Below are 14,868 nucleotides of genomic sequence, written 5' to 3' on the forward strand. Positions count from 1 at the left end.
AAATGCAGTTTTGCCAAGACTCTTCTCGGACCCCTAAATCTCGGACCCCTAAACCCCGGAACATAAGCCTAACACACGAGCTGGCGAGCTCGGAATTGTGACGTCACATACTGGACACGATGGCCAGCTAGATTGTTCACCTATATATATATCTACGGCAATTTGCTCGTTACTAATTTTGTCGTTCTTTCGCATTAGTTTACAATTTATTCAGGAGTGTGTCATCTTGAAACGTTATAGAAAACATTTGTGGTATTATCTTACTCTTTATGACGGAATTATAGGCTATAAACGTGGTTCAGACTAGTAGAATAGATTTGCGTGTTTGACGACTCCAGTTATAGCGGGGCCTGTGACTGTAGCTCAGTTCCGGTTCCAGTTCCGGAGTCGCTCCGGGGAGCTGATGTTGCACGTTTCGTTGACTACACTCCAAGGTGCAGCGGCGGCCAGCGCATCGCCTCAGCCAGTCAACATTAGAATCAAGGTAAACATGTTACAAATTGCAACTGTTATGATGAAATAATGTTCAAAATGTTTAACATGTCATACTCATGTAACTTTTAAAAATATATATGAATAGATCGAAATATAGCACTAACTAACTAGTAACTAACTCAGACCTGTCGCGAGCGATTCGCCTGGCCTGGTCGGACGGGCTAGCTAAAATTCATGACAATAACACTACAGACTAGAGTAATACTGACAAATTACTTTCAGTTAAGATGACTGCAAATCGTCGGGAATCATGCAGTCAAAGTATATAGTTTTAAGGAGTGATGATATTTTTTCAATGCCGATTGATTTTCATTTGTCAACATGATGAAATTTAAATACCATTTCTCATCAACAAGCCTTTGCGTGGAATTTTAAGATGATTGATTAGACGTTATGTCACTCACTGTGCTATCGATAACATGATCTAAATTGTCTTTCTATACTCAACACCAATACTGACACAGTACTTTAAATCAACCAATGAATTTTTTCCATAGTAGCCCTATTGACTCTCTTTTGTTTTTATTTTTTTCCTTTTCTTTGTCTTCACAGTCAAGCATTGGAGATGGATTTGACAGAAGATGGAGACCAAGACAAGCCAAAGGAATTCATTAGGAAGAAGAGGAAAACTGGTTCCCGCTGCATTGCATATGGCTGTGACAATACCTTGTATAAGGGTTTCATCATGCACCTAATGCCAGGAAAGATGCCAGTTGGGCAGGAACATTTCGACAACGTTCAAAAGCAGTGGATAACTTTCATCGGCAAAAAACGAAAATTTGAAGCGAAGGATGCAAACACTTATTCCAAGATATTTGTCTGCAGTGGCCACTTTGTGCGTGAGGACTATGAGCAAAGTCAAGTCGAGATGTACAGAAGAGGACTCAGGACCCGGCCCCCTTCCCTGAAGAAGTGTTCCTTGCCTTCTTTGAACACTGCCGAACAGCCGTTCCCATCAGACTGGTTCTTGACTTCCCCAACTTCTCTATTCTCTTTGTCATCTCCATCATCATCATCATCATCACCTACAGGTACATGCTCTACCACAACCAGTACCAGCTGTACAGTACCTACACCTGCCTTACACGAACATCTACCTCCTTCAAGTGATTCCCCCAGTCCTCTTTATACATCGCATGAGCCTGACATACCAAAGCGAAGCCGCAAGGAATCCATATACATCAGAAAAAGAGTAAGAATTTGATTTTTAATGAGACTGTTACTTAGTGTTAGTGTATTGTACCAGTAGATTCTAGTGATCATGATGTGAAGTTGGCATTGAGCATTTATGAAATGTTGGTGAACATCCCAGCTAAACTTGATTGTATCAACATTTTAAATAAGCTATGACCAAAGGGGACGATTATTTTTCCTCCCCCTTTTTTCCCGTCCTAAGAATCCAAATTATACATAATCAATTTGATCTCTTTCCTTCTGCAGGATGTCGATGCACTATATATTGACTATGTCAGACATGCGGATGAAGAGCGAGCCCAAGACATTCTTGAATGCTCAAAAGGAGTGCAGTGTGCGGTTAGAGTAAGTACAGGTGTATCAATTCATATCATTTTTTTGTAAAGTTCAAATGAATGTATATTTATAACAAGAATGGATACTGTGACTTGTCCCTGTCCACCTGTATTTATTCCACTTTACTACATGTATGTTACATCACTTACATGTTAGTTTTTTCGACTACTCGTCGCAGCCCTAGTGCATACAAAGTGAAATATCATGTAAAAAACTAATGTGCATTTTTAGATGTTTTCAATTAATCACATTGATATTTTAAAAGAAAATTACAAACTGTCAATCGAAATTTGTGATAAATCAGGCGCGGCACGAATAATCTCGGTCGTTTGTGAAGTAGGCAAGTTGGCGATTACTACATAACACTGAGCCAACAGGTATTACATGTACTCTCCCATGTGCAAGATGGTATAGGTATCGCACGTCTGTATGCTGCCCACTATATACCCAAGCTTGATCATCTTTAAATATAAAACTGACTGTATTTTTGTGGCAATGGTCTTGCAGTTTTGTATGTCTTTTCAATCTCCTTTTCCCCGTTTTACCGTAATTTGCATTGAGATTACAACATACGCCATCTGAAAATTGACAAGAATTTCCCTAAATACAGTTCACATTTAAAGCTGCTATTATTTAACATTTGAGGATAAAATTCCATCTCTCTCTTTTCTTTCTCCTCATTTTAGACTGTCAAACAGTGCAAGCCTCCATTACCACCTGAGCCTGAACACGAAGATGACTCTGACTTTTGCTCTGAAGAGTGTTCATGTTGGGAGGGAGCAGATTGTTGTGCAAATCATGATCATACAAACTCCATCCAAGAAAGTCCAAGGAGCATGAAGCGGAAACTAGAAAAGGCAAATGATCAGCTGTTCTCCGTGAGAAGACAACTCGAGACATCTCAGGCTAAAGCACAGAGACTGAAGAAAAAGGTTGATTCTCTGCAGGAAGTACTGAAGACACTGAAGAAGAAGAATTATTTGACAGAACAGGGGCTGGAAATGTTGGAAAAGACATATGATGTGCCAGCAGGAACAACGAAGAGATTTGTCAAGTCAAGGCGCAAAGATGTAACTTGATCAGCATCTCAAAACTCACAGAACACAAAGAAATAGATCCTTGAACCTGGCTGGAAATACTGTGTGGGTCAAAAAAAAGTTTTCTCTCAGATAATTGTCATTTATTTTAAAAGTCAGCTATGAACAAAAGGTTATCATACATGTTTTGAAAGAGTGTTATATCCTGAATCGTTTGGCATCCTTTTTTGTGGTACATGTACATGTATGTGTTCACACTTGGATGAACATGAGGCATTGTTTCCGAGAGTGCAAAAATCGACTTGCACAAAAGTATCAGAGTGAGAGAATGAATTGAATGTATCAAAATCAAATGAGATGCATTGCATTTGCTTTTTGCAGAAATAAAGTCACAAACACGTGCACGCAAATGTTCTTTGATATTTGATATTTGTGGCTGATGATTAATTTTGTTAGAGATGTTATTTGGATATGCAAAGACCGAATCAATACCCAAATCCCAATTGTTTTATTCAAACATCACATGTATTACTTTGGCGCAAGTTGATTTTTGCACTCTCTTAAACAATGTCTCCTGTTTATCCAAGCATGGTACCACACAAAAATGATACCAAATGATTTGGGATAAAACACTTTTTCATAAGATGTATAATAATTTACTGTTAATAGATGATTATCAAAATAATAATCAAGTTGTTAACTTTTTTCGACTCACACAGTACAGGTATTAATCTGACAGATTAATGCCAATGTGTTTGTAAGTTTGTAATGAGCTTGCTGCATGTGTGAGCAATTTGTCGGGTTATGGGGCTTATGTAACAAGTACTCTATTACTTCTGGTTTATACACTGAATTATTGTACTAATTTATTACTTGCCAATGTTTTGCCAGTTTTATGCTTGACCATTTTTACATTGGTTGTTTATTGATATTGTTAACTTGAATTGTTTTTGGAAAGAATAAACATGGAACTTAATGTACAACAATAATACCAAGTCTATCCAATTTTATTTCAGGATTGCATGAAACAGTTTGACCTACAGGTAGTTTCCCTACTCTCACTTTTTGCATATTTATATGTTTGGGGCCCGCAGTAATCATCTCACAAAAATGTTAATTTTGAGATCCGATTTTCTGCCTACAGCGGTCTTCCGTAGAGTGTCAAGATTCGTTATGTCACACGTGAGACACAGCTACATGAAGTCACAAAATTGCATTTTACGCCTTTCCATGATATCTACATGTACATGATTTTCAGCTATTTCTTAGTGTTTTTCAATTTCAAGAGAAAATGTTTCCATCTATATAACTTGTCCATAATTATCAGTTGTCATTAGTTTTTTTGGGGGGTGACTACTTTAAGTGGGGAAGTCAATGTTTGATAACATTAAGAATAATTAGAATTCTAAGGTGAATTTTTGTACACAAAATTGTGCATGTTGTTTATTGTTCATGCCTTTTTCTCTCTATCTGCCTCCTCCTTCCCCCCTCTTTCTCTCTCTCTCTCTCTCTATCTATCTATCTGTCATCCACACATACTTTAAATGCATTTAGCAATTATTGGTTAGTCATCCGTACAGTAATTCCAATCCACTCACTATTTCCCATGAATAGCAGCAATAACAATTCTGATAAAAAGCCAATACCTTGGTTTTGTTGTCTTTAACAAGGACATTACTCTATACAAAACAGTCCATACATGAAATGGATCACGGCCTCTCACCCCAAAAACATGCTTTAAAAAAGTGTATTTTCTCTCCTTTTTTTAACTTGAAACATCTAGAGTTTAAAATAAAGTCCTTTATGACAGTAGCTCACATCCCGAAAACCCCAGTTGAGAGACAAAGATAAAAACAAGATAGTTACAATAAAGGGAGATTGATTCAAGATATACATATAGACCGGTAGTGGTAAAATTGCCGTTCAAGGGTTTTGGGTGCAAAATATCCATTCAATATTGTTCAAATATTGCCTTCAGCGGTTAAGATGGCAATTCTTCAACCTAAATTGCAAATAGGCAGAAATAAATGCCTAAATGTTCAATGTCGAAGTGCATTCGCGATATCTATCCAGGCCGGATCGATATGATAATTTACCAAATATATCAATTAGTAGGCGGTTTCCCGGCAAAATTTGTATCATCACGTATTTAGTAAAACCATATTCTTTCACATGATTGGTAATAAGAGCTTCCATTTCATTTTTTTAGAGGGGGGGGGGGGGGTTCCAAAACTGGTCTTTACCTTTAAAGTGATAAGCTGTCATAAACGCCAATATTTTTCTTAATTAGTTATCTATTTGCTGGATTTGGAACACTTCTCAAACCAAAGGATGTACAGATAATATTATAGGAGGAGGGTAAACACTAAACAGGACAAAGAAGTTTTATGTCAAAGCACTTTCCTTGGACAAATAATTACATGGCAATAGACCCTAATGCCCGAGTCACACCTTTGCATATTTGGTTTGCGTATTGCTGCGAATTTATGGCAAGCCGTTTTAAAGATAAAGAACAGTTATGCTCAAGCAATTGCATTGTGAAAGAAACGTTGTGGAATCGATCAGAAAAGGTTGATCAGCAGTTTCTCGGCAAAATTTGTATCACGTATTAGTCAAAACATATTCTTTCACATGGTTGGTAATAAGAGCTTCCATTTCATATTTTGAGAGGGGGGGGGGGTTCCAAAACTGGTCTTTACCTTTAACATTTATTCTTATTTCTTGATATCAAGAAATAGGATTAAATGTTAAAATGGCTTGCCATAAATACACAGCAATATGCAAGCCAAATACGCAAAGGTGTGACTCGAGCATAAGACAAGGTGACCCAAAGACAATTCAACGGTTGTTGACAGGAGTTATGTTGGGTATCATACACTCATACAAATTATGATACAATCTACTGAAAAAGTAAACTTTTGTGTGAATGGAATATTTGCAAAATTTCTCACACTTGTAGTTCAGGTTCACAAAAATTTCATGCCACTGACTTAACTGAATCAACAATTACTTTTTGCTATGGATGAAAGTTTCTTGTCGTCAAAATCGTCTCCTTTACAAATCTGAAAGTTAAATTGAAACACTTTTGGTTTTACAGTAAGTCAGTAAGAGGGAACGTTGCTTACCTGTTTCCGAAGGCTCTTGATGGCCCTCTGGTCTGCTTCATGTTGGTCCCTCACATCATCCACTTCCCTCTGCATGTTATCAAGTTTCTCATCGGCAACGTGAATCAGGTCTGCAACGTAGGGGTCGTCCACTCCGGGTGGAGGGGTGGTGGAGTAAAACTTGGGCGGAGGGACAGAGCAATCAATATCCATACGCTGACGTCTGAAAGGAATGTTCTTCTTGCGTCCACCTGTATCAATAAAATGTAAGGATATCTTTAATCAATGTTCTTATGAGGTCTTTGAAAACCCTTGTGAGCTCTTTCTTTCTTTTTTTTCAAGTACAGTACCTCTACAAGTCAATAGTATGCTTTTGCTTACCCAGGAAAGTACTTAGAAAAAGCACTTTGTGGTCTCTGCAAATATAAAATTACAACTGAATACCAGTAAATATCAATGCTGCTCTTATTCAGTTTTGCCAAGTAATGTTAACCTTTATACATTTATGTGCAACAACTTGAGGCTTCAGCAATACTGAACCAAACTTTATACTCCTTGCTAGGACTACACAGCATCCTATTTTCCTCCACTTGATCATGGTCAGCTGTAATCGTGATAAATATTTATCATACAAATATCATTTAAATCTAATTCATGCACTAGTATATATATGAATACTAACTATTTTACTAAATTATTTTTTATACAGTAGGCTTGCGGTTGCACCATGTGAGAGAGAGGTAGGATTCGGAAGTCCTGAAAAGAACTCTCGATAATCTTTCTTTCTTGAGTGTGTGTAGTCCTGAAAAGGACTGGTGGTGTAGTCCTGAAAAAGACTTGGTTATTCTTAGCTTATAGTTTTAAGCAGAACTAGGTGGCCGGAGTGGCTCGACGTTTCAAACAGGTTGACTATCCGTCGTCAGGAGCCAATACTTCCTCTCTCTCACATAGTGCAAGCCTACTGTATATCTACATCACCATGCAAGCCGATACTTATAAGCAGCATGATTTTTGTTTTACCTATCTTGTTAAGACAGATATGTGGTTTACAGCGTTATGTCTGCGAGCACATACGGCACTCTAAATTGACACTTTACCATAATTCCTAAAGCCTTGAGCAGAGCCTAGATATATCAGTCTCTGGCCATGTCAGGAGCACTTTAAGTACAGAGCCTATTGTAATCTCATAGCGCAGACACTGTTGCGCAACGACTGACATGGGTTTGTGCCTGCAAACTAAACAGAGTTTGGAGTCTTTAAAAAGCAAAATGACCATACCTGGAGTTTGGACTACGGCGTGAAAGTTCTTTTCCTGGAGGTCACTGATACGATCATTCCTGGACTTGCATTCCTTCTCCAGGGCTCGGACTTTGTGGACGTATTGCGAGTTCAGGAAGCGCAGGTCCGCATTCTCATGCTCAAGCTTCCTTATCGTACTCTGAAAATTGAAGGAATAAGATAACACTTGTTCAAACCTGAAATTCAGATTAGGGCTACACACTATAAAATACCATTTGATACAAATATAAAGAGGGGGGGGGGGGGCTTGGGGACTCGGGCCCTTTTTTCTTCAAGCCTTCTCCCCCAGTTGTTCTTGATTATAAATATATTTAACTGAGAAACATGTACATATAAAGAAAAGAAGCAAGTACTCCAAGCCCTCTTCCCTCAAGCCATGCACAGCCCCCATAACTTATTATCCTAGAACTTTGCCTGACATCGAGTCTTGTGCAATTTAATTACCTTTTATTTCTTGATTCATCAAAAATTAGTTAAAATGCCCAAAGTTTCCCAAAACATAAAATATTACAGGAACTAAAAATACATGGAAGGTAAAACAGGAGGCATATTTTTTCCATTTTGATTCTGTACAGCATCTTGACTGATAATGCTTACCTTGAGGTCTTTGGATGTAGCGTCAAGCTCATCTTTGAGACGGATATGCTGTGTGTGAAGCTCGTTGTTTTCCCTGATTAGCTTTGTGTTCTCACTGCGATAGGGTTCAAGCTGGTCCTCCCAGTTGCCCTTTTCTCTTACGGTCTTATTTGCCTGAAATTGATGAATAATAATATGAAAGACATTGCTGATAGCTTTCATGGAGATCAGATGGGTCTATTAGAAAATCATAAAATATTCTTCCTAATATTTATTTCAAATTTTCAACCCTTCGCATGTGTTTAAAAATACCTGTAATGGCTTCTACTAGATACTGATGGGGAAAAAAAGTACATTAGCATCAAAGTGAATCTTGTTGTAAGTGTAATTGTAAGTTTCATTTCTACTCCAATTGGAGTACTCATATATAGAGATTATAAAAATATAACATTATCAAGTACGATCATACGTCAACGGCAATTTGTATTTAACTGGAAGAAGAAGAAGAAAAACATCAAAACTTTATATTTAAAAAAAATCTGATTTTGTACAAACTTTCACCAGTTTGCTTCTCTGATTTGTTTGGTTTTATTTAGAGAAATAAGAGAACATTTACATGCAGACCTCTAGACCCTACTCCCTAGTTTACCATTAACATTAAGGCTAGAGTTTCCTTTATTTACTGCTGAGTGTTGTAAACAGGCGCGCCGAAAGCAGTTTGGGATTGGGGGGGCAAACATTCTAGGGGGCTCACCTTCCAGGGGCAGTGACGTAATGAGAAAAAACGTTCGGAAGGGGGGGGGGCAGACGAAAAAAAATCTGCATCACCACCAGTCTTACACGTTACATGCAGGTCCCGCGGAACGTTTTTCAAAATGGAGTATTAACGATCAGGTAGAGTGTAAATTGGCGTGGGGTCCAGCCTCGGCAGGGGGTCAACGGGCTGAGCCCCCGGAAGCTCAGGGATTTGAGGTATTTAATTACGGTTAGATGAGCATCCAGGGGCCGCCCTAGGGCCCTTGGTGGGGTCCAGGGGGCAGGGCCCCCTCGAAGCTCAGGGGTTTTAGGTATTTAATAACGGTCAGATGAGCATCCAGGGGGCAGAGCCCCCGGAAGCTCAGAGGTTTTTGGTATTTACTTATGGTCAGATGAGCATCCAGGGGCCCGCCTTAGAGCCCTTGGTGGGGTCCAGGGGGGCAGAGCACCCGCAAGTTCAGGGGTTTTAGGTATTTAATTACACTCAGATGAGCATCCAGGGTCCCGCCTTCTAGCCCTTGGTGGGGTCCAGGGGGCAGAGCCCCGGAAGCTCAGGGGTTTTAGGTATTTAATTACGGTCAGATGATTATCCAGGGGCCCGCCTTAGGGCCCTTGGTGGGGTCCAGGGGGCATAACCCTCGGAAGCTCGGGGTTTTTAGGTATTTAATTACGGTCAGATGAGCATCCAGGGGTTTTAGGTATTTAATTACGGTCCGATGAGCATCCAGGGGCCGCCCTAGGGCCCTTAGTGGGGTCCAGGGGGCACGGCCCCCGGAAGCTCAGGGGTTTTAGGTATTTAATAACGGTCAGATGAGTATCCAGGGGGCAGAGCCCCCGGAAGCTCAGGGGTTTTAGGTATTTAATGATGGTCAAATGAGCATCCAGGGGCCAGCCTTATAAGGCCCTTAGTGGGGTCCAGGGGGCAGAGCCCCCGGAAGCTCAGGGCTTTTAGGTATTTAATTACGGTCAGATGAGCATCCAGGGGACCGCCTTAGGGCCCTTGTTGGGGACCGGGTGCGCAGCACCCGTAAGCTCTGGGGTTTTAGGCATTTAATTACGGTCAGATGAGCATTTTTTATACCTTATTTGTGACATTGGCAGGTCACTTATTTTTTCTCTCCGTCTTTCTTTTTTTTTTGTCTTTAACATACTTTTTCAAAAAGTGGGGGGGGGGGGGGGGGGGGGCTCGAGCCCAGCCACTTTGCAGACCTTTACATAAAGGCTTCTAAATCAGCGTATTTTTCGCCCGACTGTAATTTGGGAATTTGCTATTTTCCAACAAACGCATAAAAAGGTATGACTTACAAAAAAAATGGAGAAAAAATACCGGAAAATCATGTCATAACAGCAACATTTGTAAATCACTGGTATCGTATAGATACCCCCCCCCCCCCCCCCCCATCAGTACGCCAGCGTTCAGGGGCTCATGTCTTCTCACCCCTATAACAAAACAAAAAACAGACACGCTTTCCCATTCTCGCACAATATGTCCACGATATGCGCGTATCGCTATCATAAACCGTATAGGTAGCATGCACAATGTTTATGAAATTTAATCCCTGTGAACTTTTCTTTTCTTTGAATGGAATGGTATATGTGATTTAATTCAGGTTTTTATTATTGTTATGTTCTTTTGGGTTAAAATACAATCCATGTTTGTTCCTTTACTGCTTTTTTTTTTTTTTTGGAGGGGGGGGGGGGCGTTTTGGGGGGGCAAAAATGCGTTTTGCCCCCCCACTTTTTTGACTGGGGGGGCAACTGCCCCCCTGCCCCCCCACTTCCGGCGCCTATGGTTGTAAATGATTCTAGACTCTAGTTGAATTTCATTTCTAAAATGAACAAATAAAATTATCTAGATTTTGGAATGTAGATCTACACTGCTAATCTCTCATCCTTACTAAAAGGCTCCAATTCGCATATAAAACTAGAATGTTCACCTGTAATTTGGCATTCTTCAGACTTTCTGTGGTATGAATGAGATCACTGAATAGTTTCTCAACAAGCGGCACAGACTCTATACCCAGAGCCTGTCGGTACCCAAGTTGATCAAGCCTCTTACGTAGCGCTGTGTACTTTCTCTCTGGCGCAGTCGTCATTGTGTAGATAATTGTCTTGGTCAGCTCTCAAATTTCAAAAGGCATAGACCAGCTATCAGATCAGCCACATCGCTGGTCAAGAAAAATTCCTGAAAACGAATGAATTGTCAATTAAATTAAATGAGGATGATATTATTTCAGATTATACAGAACTAATTTAAATTAATAACTCTGCCCAAGGTAAAACAAGGACAAGGCCTTGTTATCTTTCAAAGCAAAGTAGACTCTAAGTTAGTGCGTAACTTTTGCAGTTTTAATTTATTCCCTCTTCCCGATCCCTCCAACGCTATGCTACATACAATCTACAACGTTCCAGGCCGGGAGTTCCGGGGAGCCCGAACATTGAAAGCCCGCTAAGCTGCGTGACTTCGACCATAAACAAACTGCCGAATAAACAAGTGTTACTGACAAAGATTGAAACATTTTCACACATTATAGTATCAACATCATCAAGCGTAATAAGCAACTTGGATTATAGATAAACTCACCTATCAAATTGACTAAAATCTCCCGCAATTTCCTCGACAAAATAATGAGCTTCAAATTGTCCGCCGGAAGGATTAGCACAAAAAAATAGAATATAAGCGCCATCTATCGGTAAGACTAAAAGCAGGCTAGGGAACTAGCTGTCGACGGCCCCAATGATCTGCAAAAACCAACACAAATCTCATGGGAAATAATTACATGTATGCAACAAAAATGAAAAGAGAAGAAGAAAAATCAACTATAATCAAAATCATCACCACCACCACCACCATCATCATCGATCAGGAGGGGGTTGTTCAAACACTTTTTTTTTTGGTCTCGAAATTTGAAAATTTGACATTTTGTTCCGTTGTTCCGTTAGGGGGGGGGGGGGGTAAGGTCACCTTTATTAGGTTAGCTATGGCATAAAATTTTTTTTAAATTAAATAAAAAAAAATAAAAAAAGGGGGGGGGGGTTCCAAAAAAACATACACAAAACATACACATAAAAAAAACCTCAATTGGGGGGGGGGGGGGGGTAACCCTAACCCCCCCCCCCCCCCCCCCCCCCCCCCCCCCCCCCCCCCCCCCCCCCCCTCCCCCCCCCCCCCCCCGCGTACGCGTCTGGCGCCCTCTATATATCAAACAATTCCTAAACGGTACTCGTTGGTCCCCAATGATCCCCTTTTTTTAATGTTGAGAGCTGATTTGATGAGATAACCACCTGTCAGTGACCATGTAGGGAGGTCCAATCCATCCTGGCCAAACTAGTGCAGAAAGGCTGTAAGCAATATTGTGAGTCATAACTTTATATTATCACGTATAACGAATTTTTTAAAGCTGTTTTGCTCGCTCTCACATTCCAGACTCGGGGCTATATGGAGAAAAAAAGTTTATTATGGAGACGAAAAAACATGATAAGATAAATATTGACAAAATCTATCATTAAAAATTGTAGGTTTTCGGGAAAACACCATGTAATTATTTTCTCAAAGAAATAAGAGCCCTGCAGCTTGTGAGTTCCGCTAAGATGGTTCTCGACTTTTTGATCAGGAATAAATATGATCTGATCGTCTTCGGGAGAGTGATCAGGAAATACCATGGTCATCAGGAGATGATTCGTGCCAGCATAATTGACTTAATTGTTTGTATTAATTTTGCAGGTAGGCACGTGCACTTAAAGGTAATACAAAGTTTTGGTATGGGGTCATGAATTTGGTTCAAAAGAACATATTGGAAGCATATGCGATCCGTAAATATTCAATGATTGTTGTCGCGGTTGAAATCGAGTCTAAAGTTATGAAAATGTCAATAATAAACTCTTTATGTTGAAAAGCTCCCTCTCAATGTCAGTATATTAATTAAGCTATAAAGCAATATTTCTTGACTGAAATCGACCGATTAGCTATTCCCGTTTGGAAATTATATATCACAACTACATATTCTGAGATGTGCATGGTCGCAGCTACCGTTGTACGGCCGTATAGGCGCTATTTGAAATTTATTAAAATTTACCGGAAGCACCGGTAAATTTTTATATTCCATTTTTCTCGAAAGCAGAAGTGTTTTAGTGGCTAAAAATTTGTGTGCTTATAATACATCCACAGGGGAATCCAAATATATCAAAATTGTAAAGAATCACTATCCACCCAATTTTCAAAATGTACCAAAACTTTGTATTACCTTTAAACCGGAATCACATTCCGACTATAACAGATACATTCAAGGCCATATTTTGTTTCTCTCTCAAGAATCAATCAATTTGCTGGCTTGAATTTTATATCCTCATACTACTTAATTCAAGGCTTGAATTTCATATCCTCAATTAGTTAATTCCAAAACGGTATTTCTATTTGTTGATAGTACACTTCACATTACTTGTTGAGATCTGCACCAGGTTTCATTTATGAATAACATCTAAAAATAGTTTTACCACACAGGACAAGAAGTGGCGATGTGTATATACATGTAGAGGTGTTGTGGACGAGTGGATAAATCGCCGGACTGTGGATCACAAGGTCCGTGGTTCAAGTCCCGCCGCAGCACTAATGTCCTTTGGCAAGACATTGATCTACATTTGCCACTCTCCACCCAGGTGTTAAATGGGTACCCGGTAGGATGCGAAAGCTAATGTGGTTGGATTAGCAAGGTTAGTGTGCGCATGTAAAAATGACGCCTGGTTGGAATGCTCCCCAGGGAGTGGAGAATGTGCATACATTGTGTGCGGGTAAGCCTGAATCCAATGACCGGGGTAATAATATACTTATCTGTAAAGCGCTATATAAGAACGAGCTATTATTATTATTACATGCTTTTCCACACAACATAAACAACGTCAATATCCGACATCAGAATTTAGGGAGACCTTCCTTGCATGAAATCAAGCACATTTAACAAGGGACATCATATCCACTTTAATTCCCGGGTTTAATTCACTTGACTTGACATATATGAAGCAATTATGACAAGACAAGTTAGGATTGATGTTAAATAAGATCTATTAGTTCTATTCTAAACACCTAACCCCATGAAGTGTGGTTATTCTTTCAATCATTTATTTGCCGTTGGCGGAAAATCCCGCCCACTAATAAAAGTGTTTGACCACGTGTTTTGGCAAAGAATGGCTACGCTTTTCTTCCTGAAAAGAGAAAAATTATAGGTTCATGTTACAGTTTACTCGCACGGGATATTTTATATGCCCAATCCAACATTAAAACGTGTATTTTAAGTAAAATTTTAATGCAAGGCCTTTCGTGACCATTTTTCAAAATCTTGCTGGCACTGAAAGGATTATGACAGACACAGCTTCAAGACCTCTCTTCTTTATTAAAGTAGTCTGCTTATAAATGAGGGCAACAAATCCTTTTTGAATAATAATTGGTGATCAGTGCTAAATGGACTTTGCCTGCAAATAACAAAGGTATACAAGAATAATGATGGCAGTAAAGTATTTGATTGTACAAATAAAATGTCATACCTTGTTTAGGTATTTTACTAGTTGGGAAGTCAATCCTCCTACAGAAATGACATTAGGTTGGAGAGGGAAAGGAATATCCACTGCGAAGTCAAAGTTGATCGAAATCAACTGCGCATCGTAGAGAACATATGCGATATCCCAGCCGAGAATGAGAATTGGAAGGAAAACATGAAGTAGCAGACATCGTAGGTAAAGAAAATGGACAAGTCCTCCGAGATGGCTGCTACCGCATTTGAGAAACGCTGGAGGAATCCCATCTCGTAAGGCAAACCGGAAGTCATCTCTTGGATATACATGTAGGCGATGGTGTCGAACGTACCATAGCGACGGGCAAGAGACGGTTTGATCCCGCTTGCACTGGCGTAGCCAGGAGGGGTGGCAAAGGGGCCATTCCCCCTATTCAGTCCCTTAAAACAAATGCATTACCTCATGCTTCATGTAGGAATTATAAACCTTCCCCTAAAAAGAAGGTACTATCGGGAAATGTATTTCATACTGAAGAAAATGACACCAAGATTATTGATTTAGGTTGA

At 39.7% G+C, this 14,868-nt stretch overlaps 2 protein-coding genes across 2 annotated transcripts in view; one reads left to right on the forward strand and one right to left on the reverse strand.

Annotated features, from left to right (window-relative positions):
* Positions 1 to 11,501, reverse strand: part of LOC576511 (centrosomal protein of 135 kDa) — a 39,322-nt gene extending 27,821 nt beyond the window's left edge. The window contains exons 1-5 of the mRNA XM_030980874.1: positions 11,382 to 11,501; positions 10,735 to 10,982; positions 8,063 to 8,215; positions 7,445 to 7,604; positions 6,188 to 6,417 (exon numbers count right to left, since the gene is read on the reverse strand). Coding sequence (XP_030836734.1) covers positions 6,188 to 6,417; positions 7,445 to 7,604; positions 8,063 to 8,215; positions 10,735 to 10,893 — 702 coding nt within the window. The 5' untranslated portion in view covers positions 10,894 to 10,982; positions 11,382 to 11,501. The remainder of the gene's footprint in view (positions 1 to 6,187; positions 6,418 to 7,444; positions 7,605 to 8,062; positions 8,216 to 10,734; positions 10,983 to 11,381) is intronic.
* Positions 383 to 3,648, forward strand: LOC100891213. The gene is made up of 4 exons (XM_030980876.1): positions 383 to 484; positions 1,048 to 1,687; positions 1,936 to 2,034; positions 2,712 to 3,648. The coding sequence occupies exons 2-4, from the start codon at positions 1,061 to 1,063 to the stop codon at positions 3,102 to 3,104; spliced, it is 1,119 nt and encodes a 372-aa protein (XP_030836736.1). The 5' UTR covers positions 383 to 484; positions 1,048 to 1,060; the 3' UTR covers positions 3,105 to 3,648.
* Positions 11,502 to 14,868: the final 3,367 nt, after the last annotated feature.

The sequence above is a fragment of the Strongylocentrotus purpuratus genome, unplaced genomic scaffold, assembly GCF_000002235.5.
Source record: "Strongylocentrotus purpuratus isolate Spur 01 unplaced genomic scaffold, Spur_5.0 spur5_scaffold_11, whole genome shotgun sequence".
Lineage (NCBI taxonomy): Eukaryota > Metazoa > Echinodermata > Echinoidea > Camarodonta > Strongylocentrotidae > Strongylocentrotus > Strongylocentrotus purpuratus.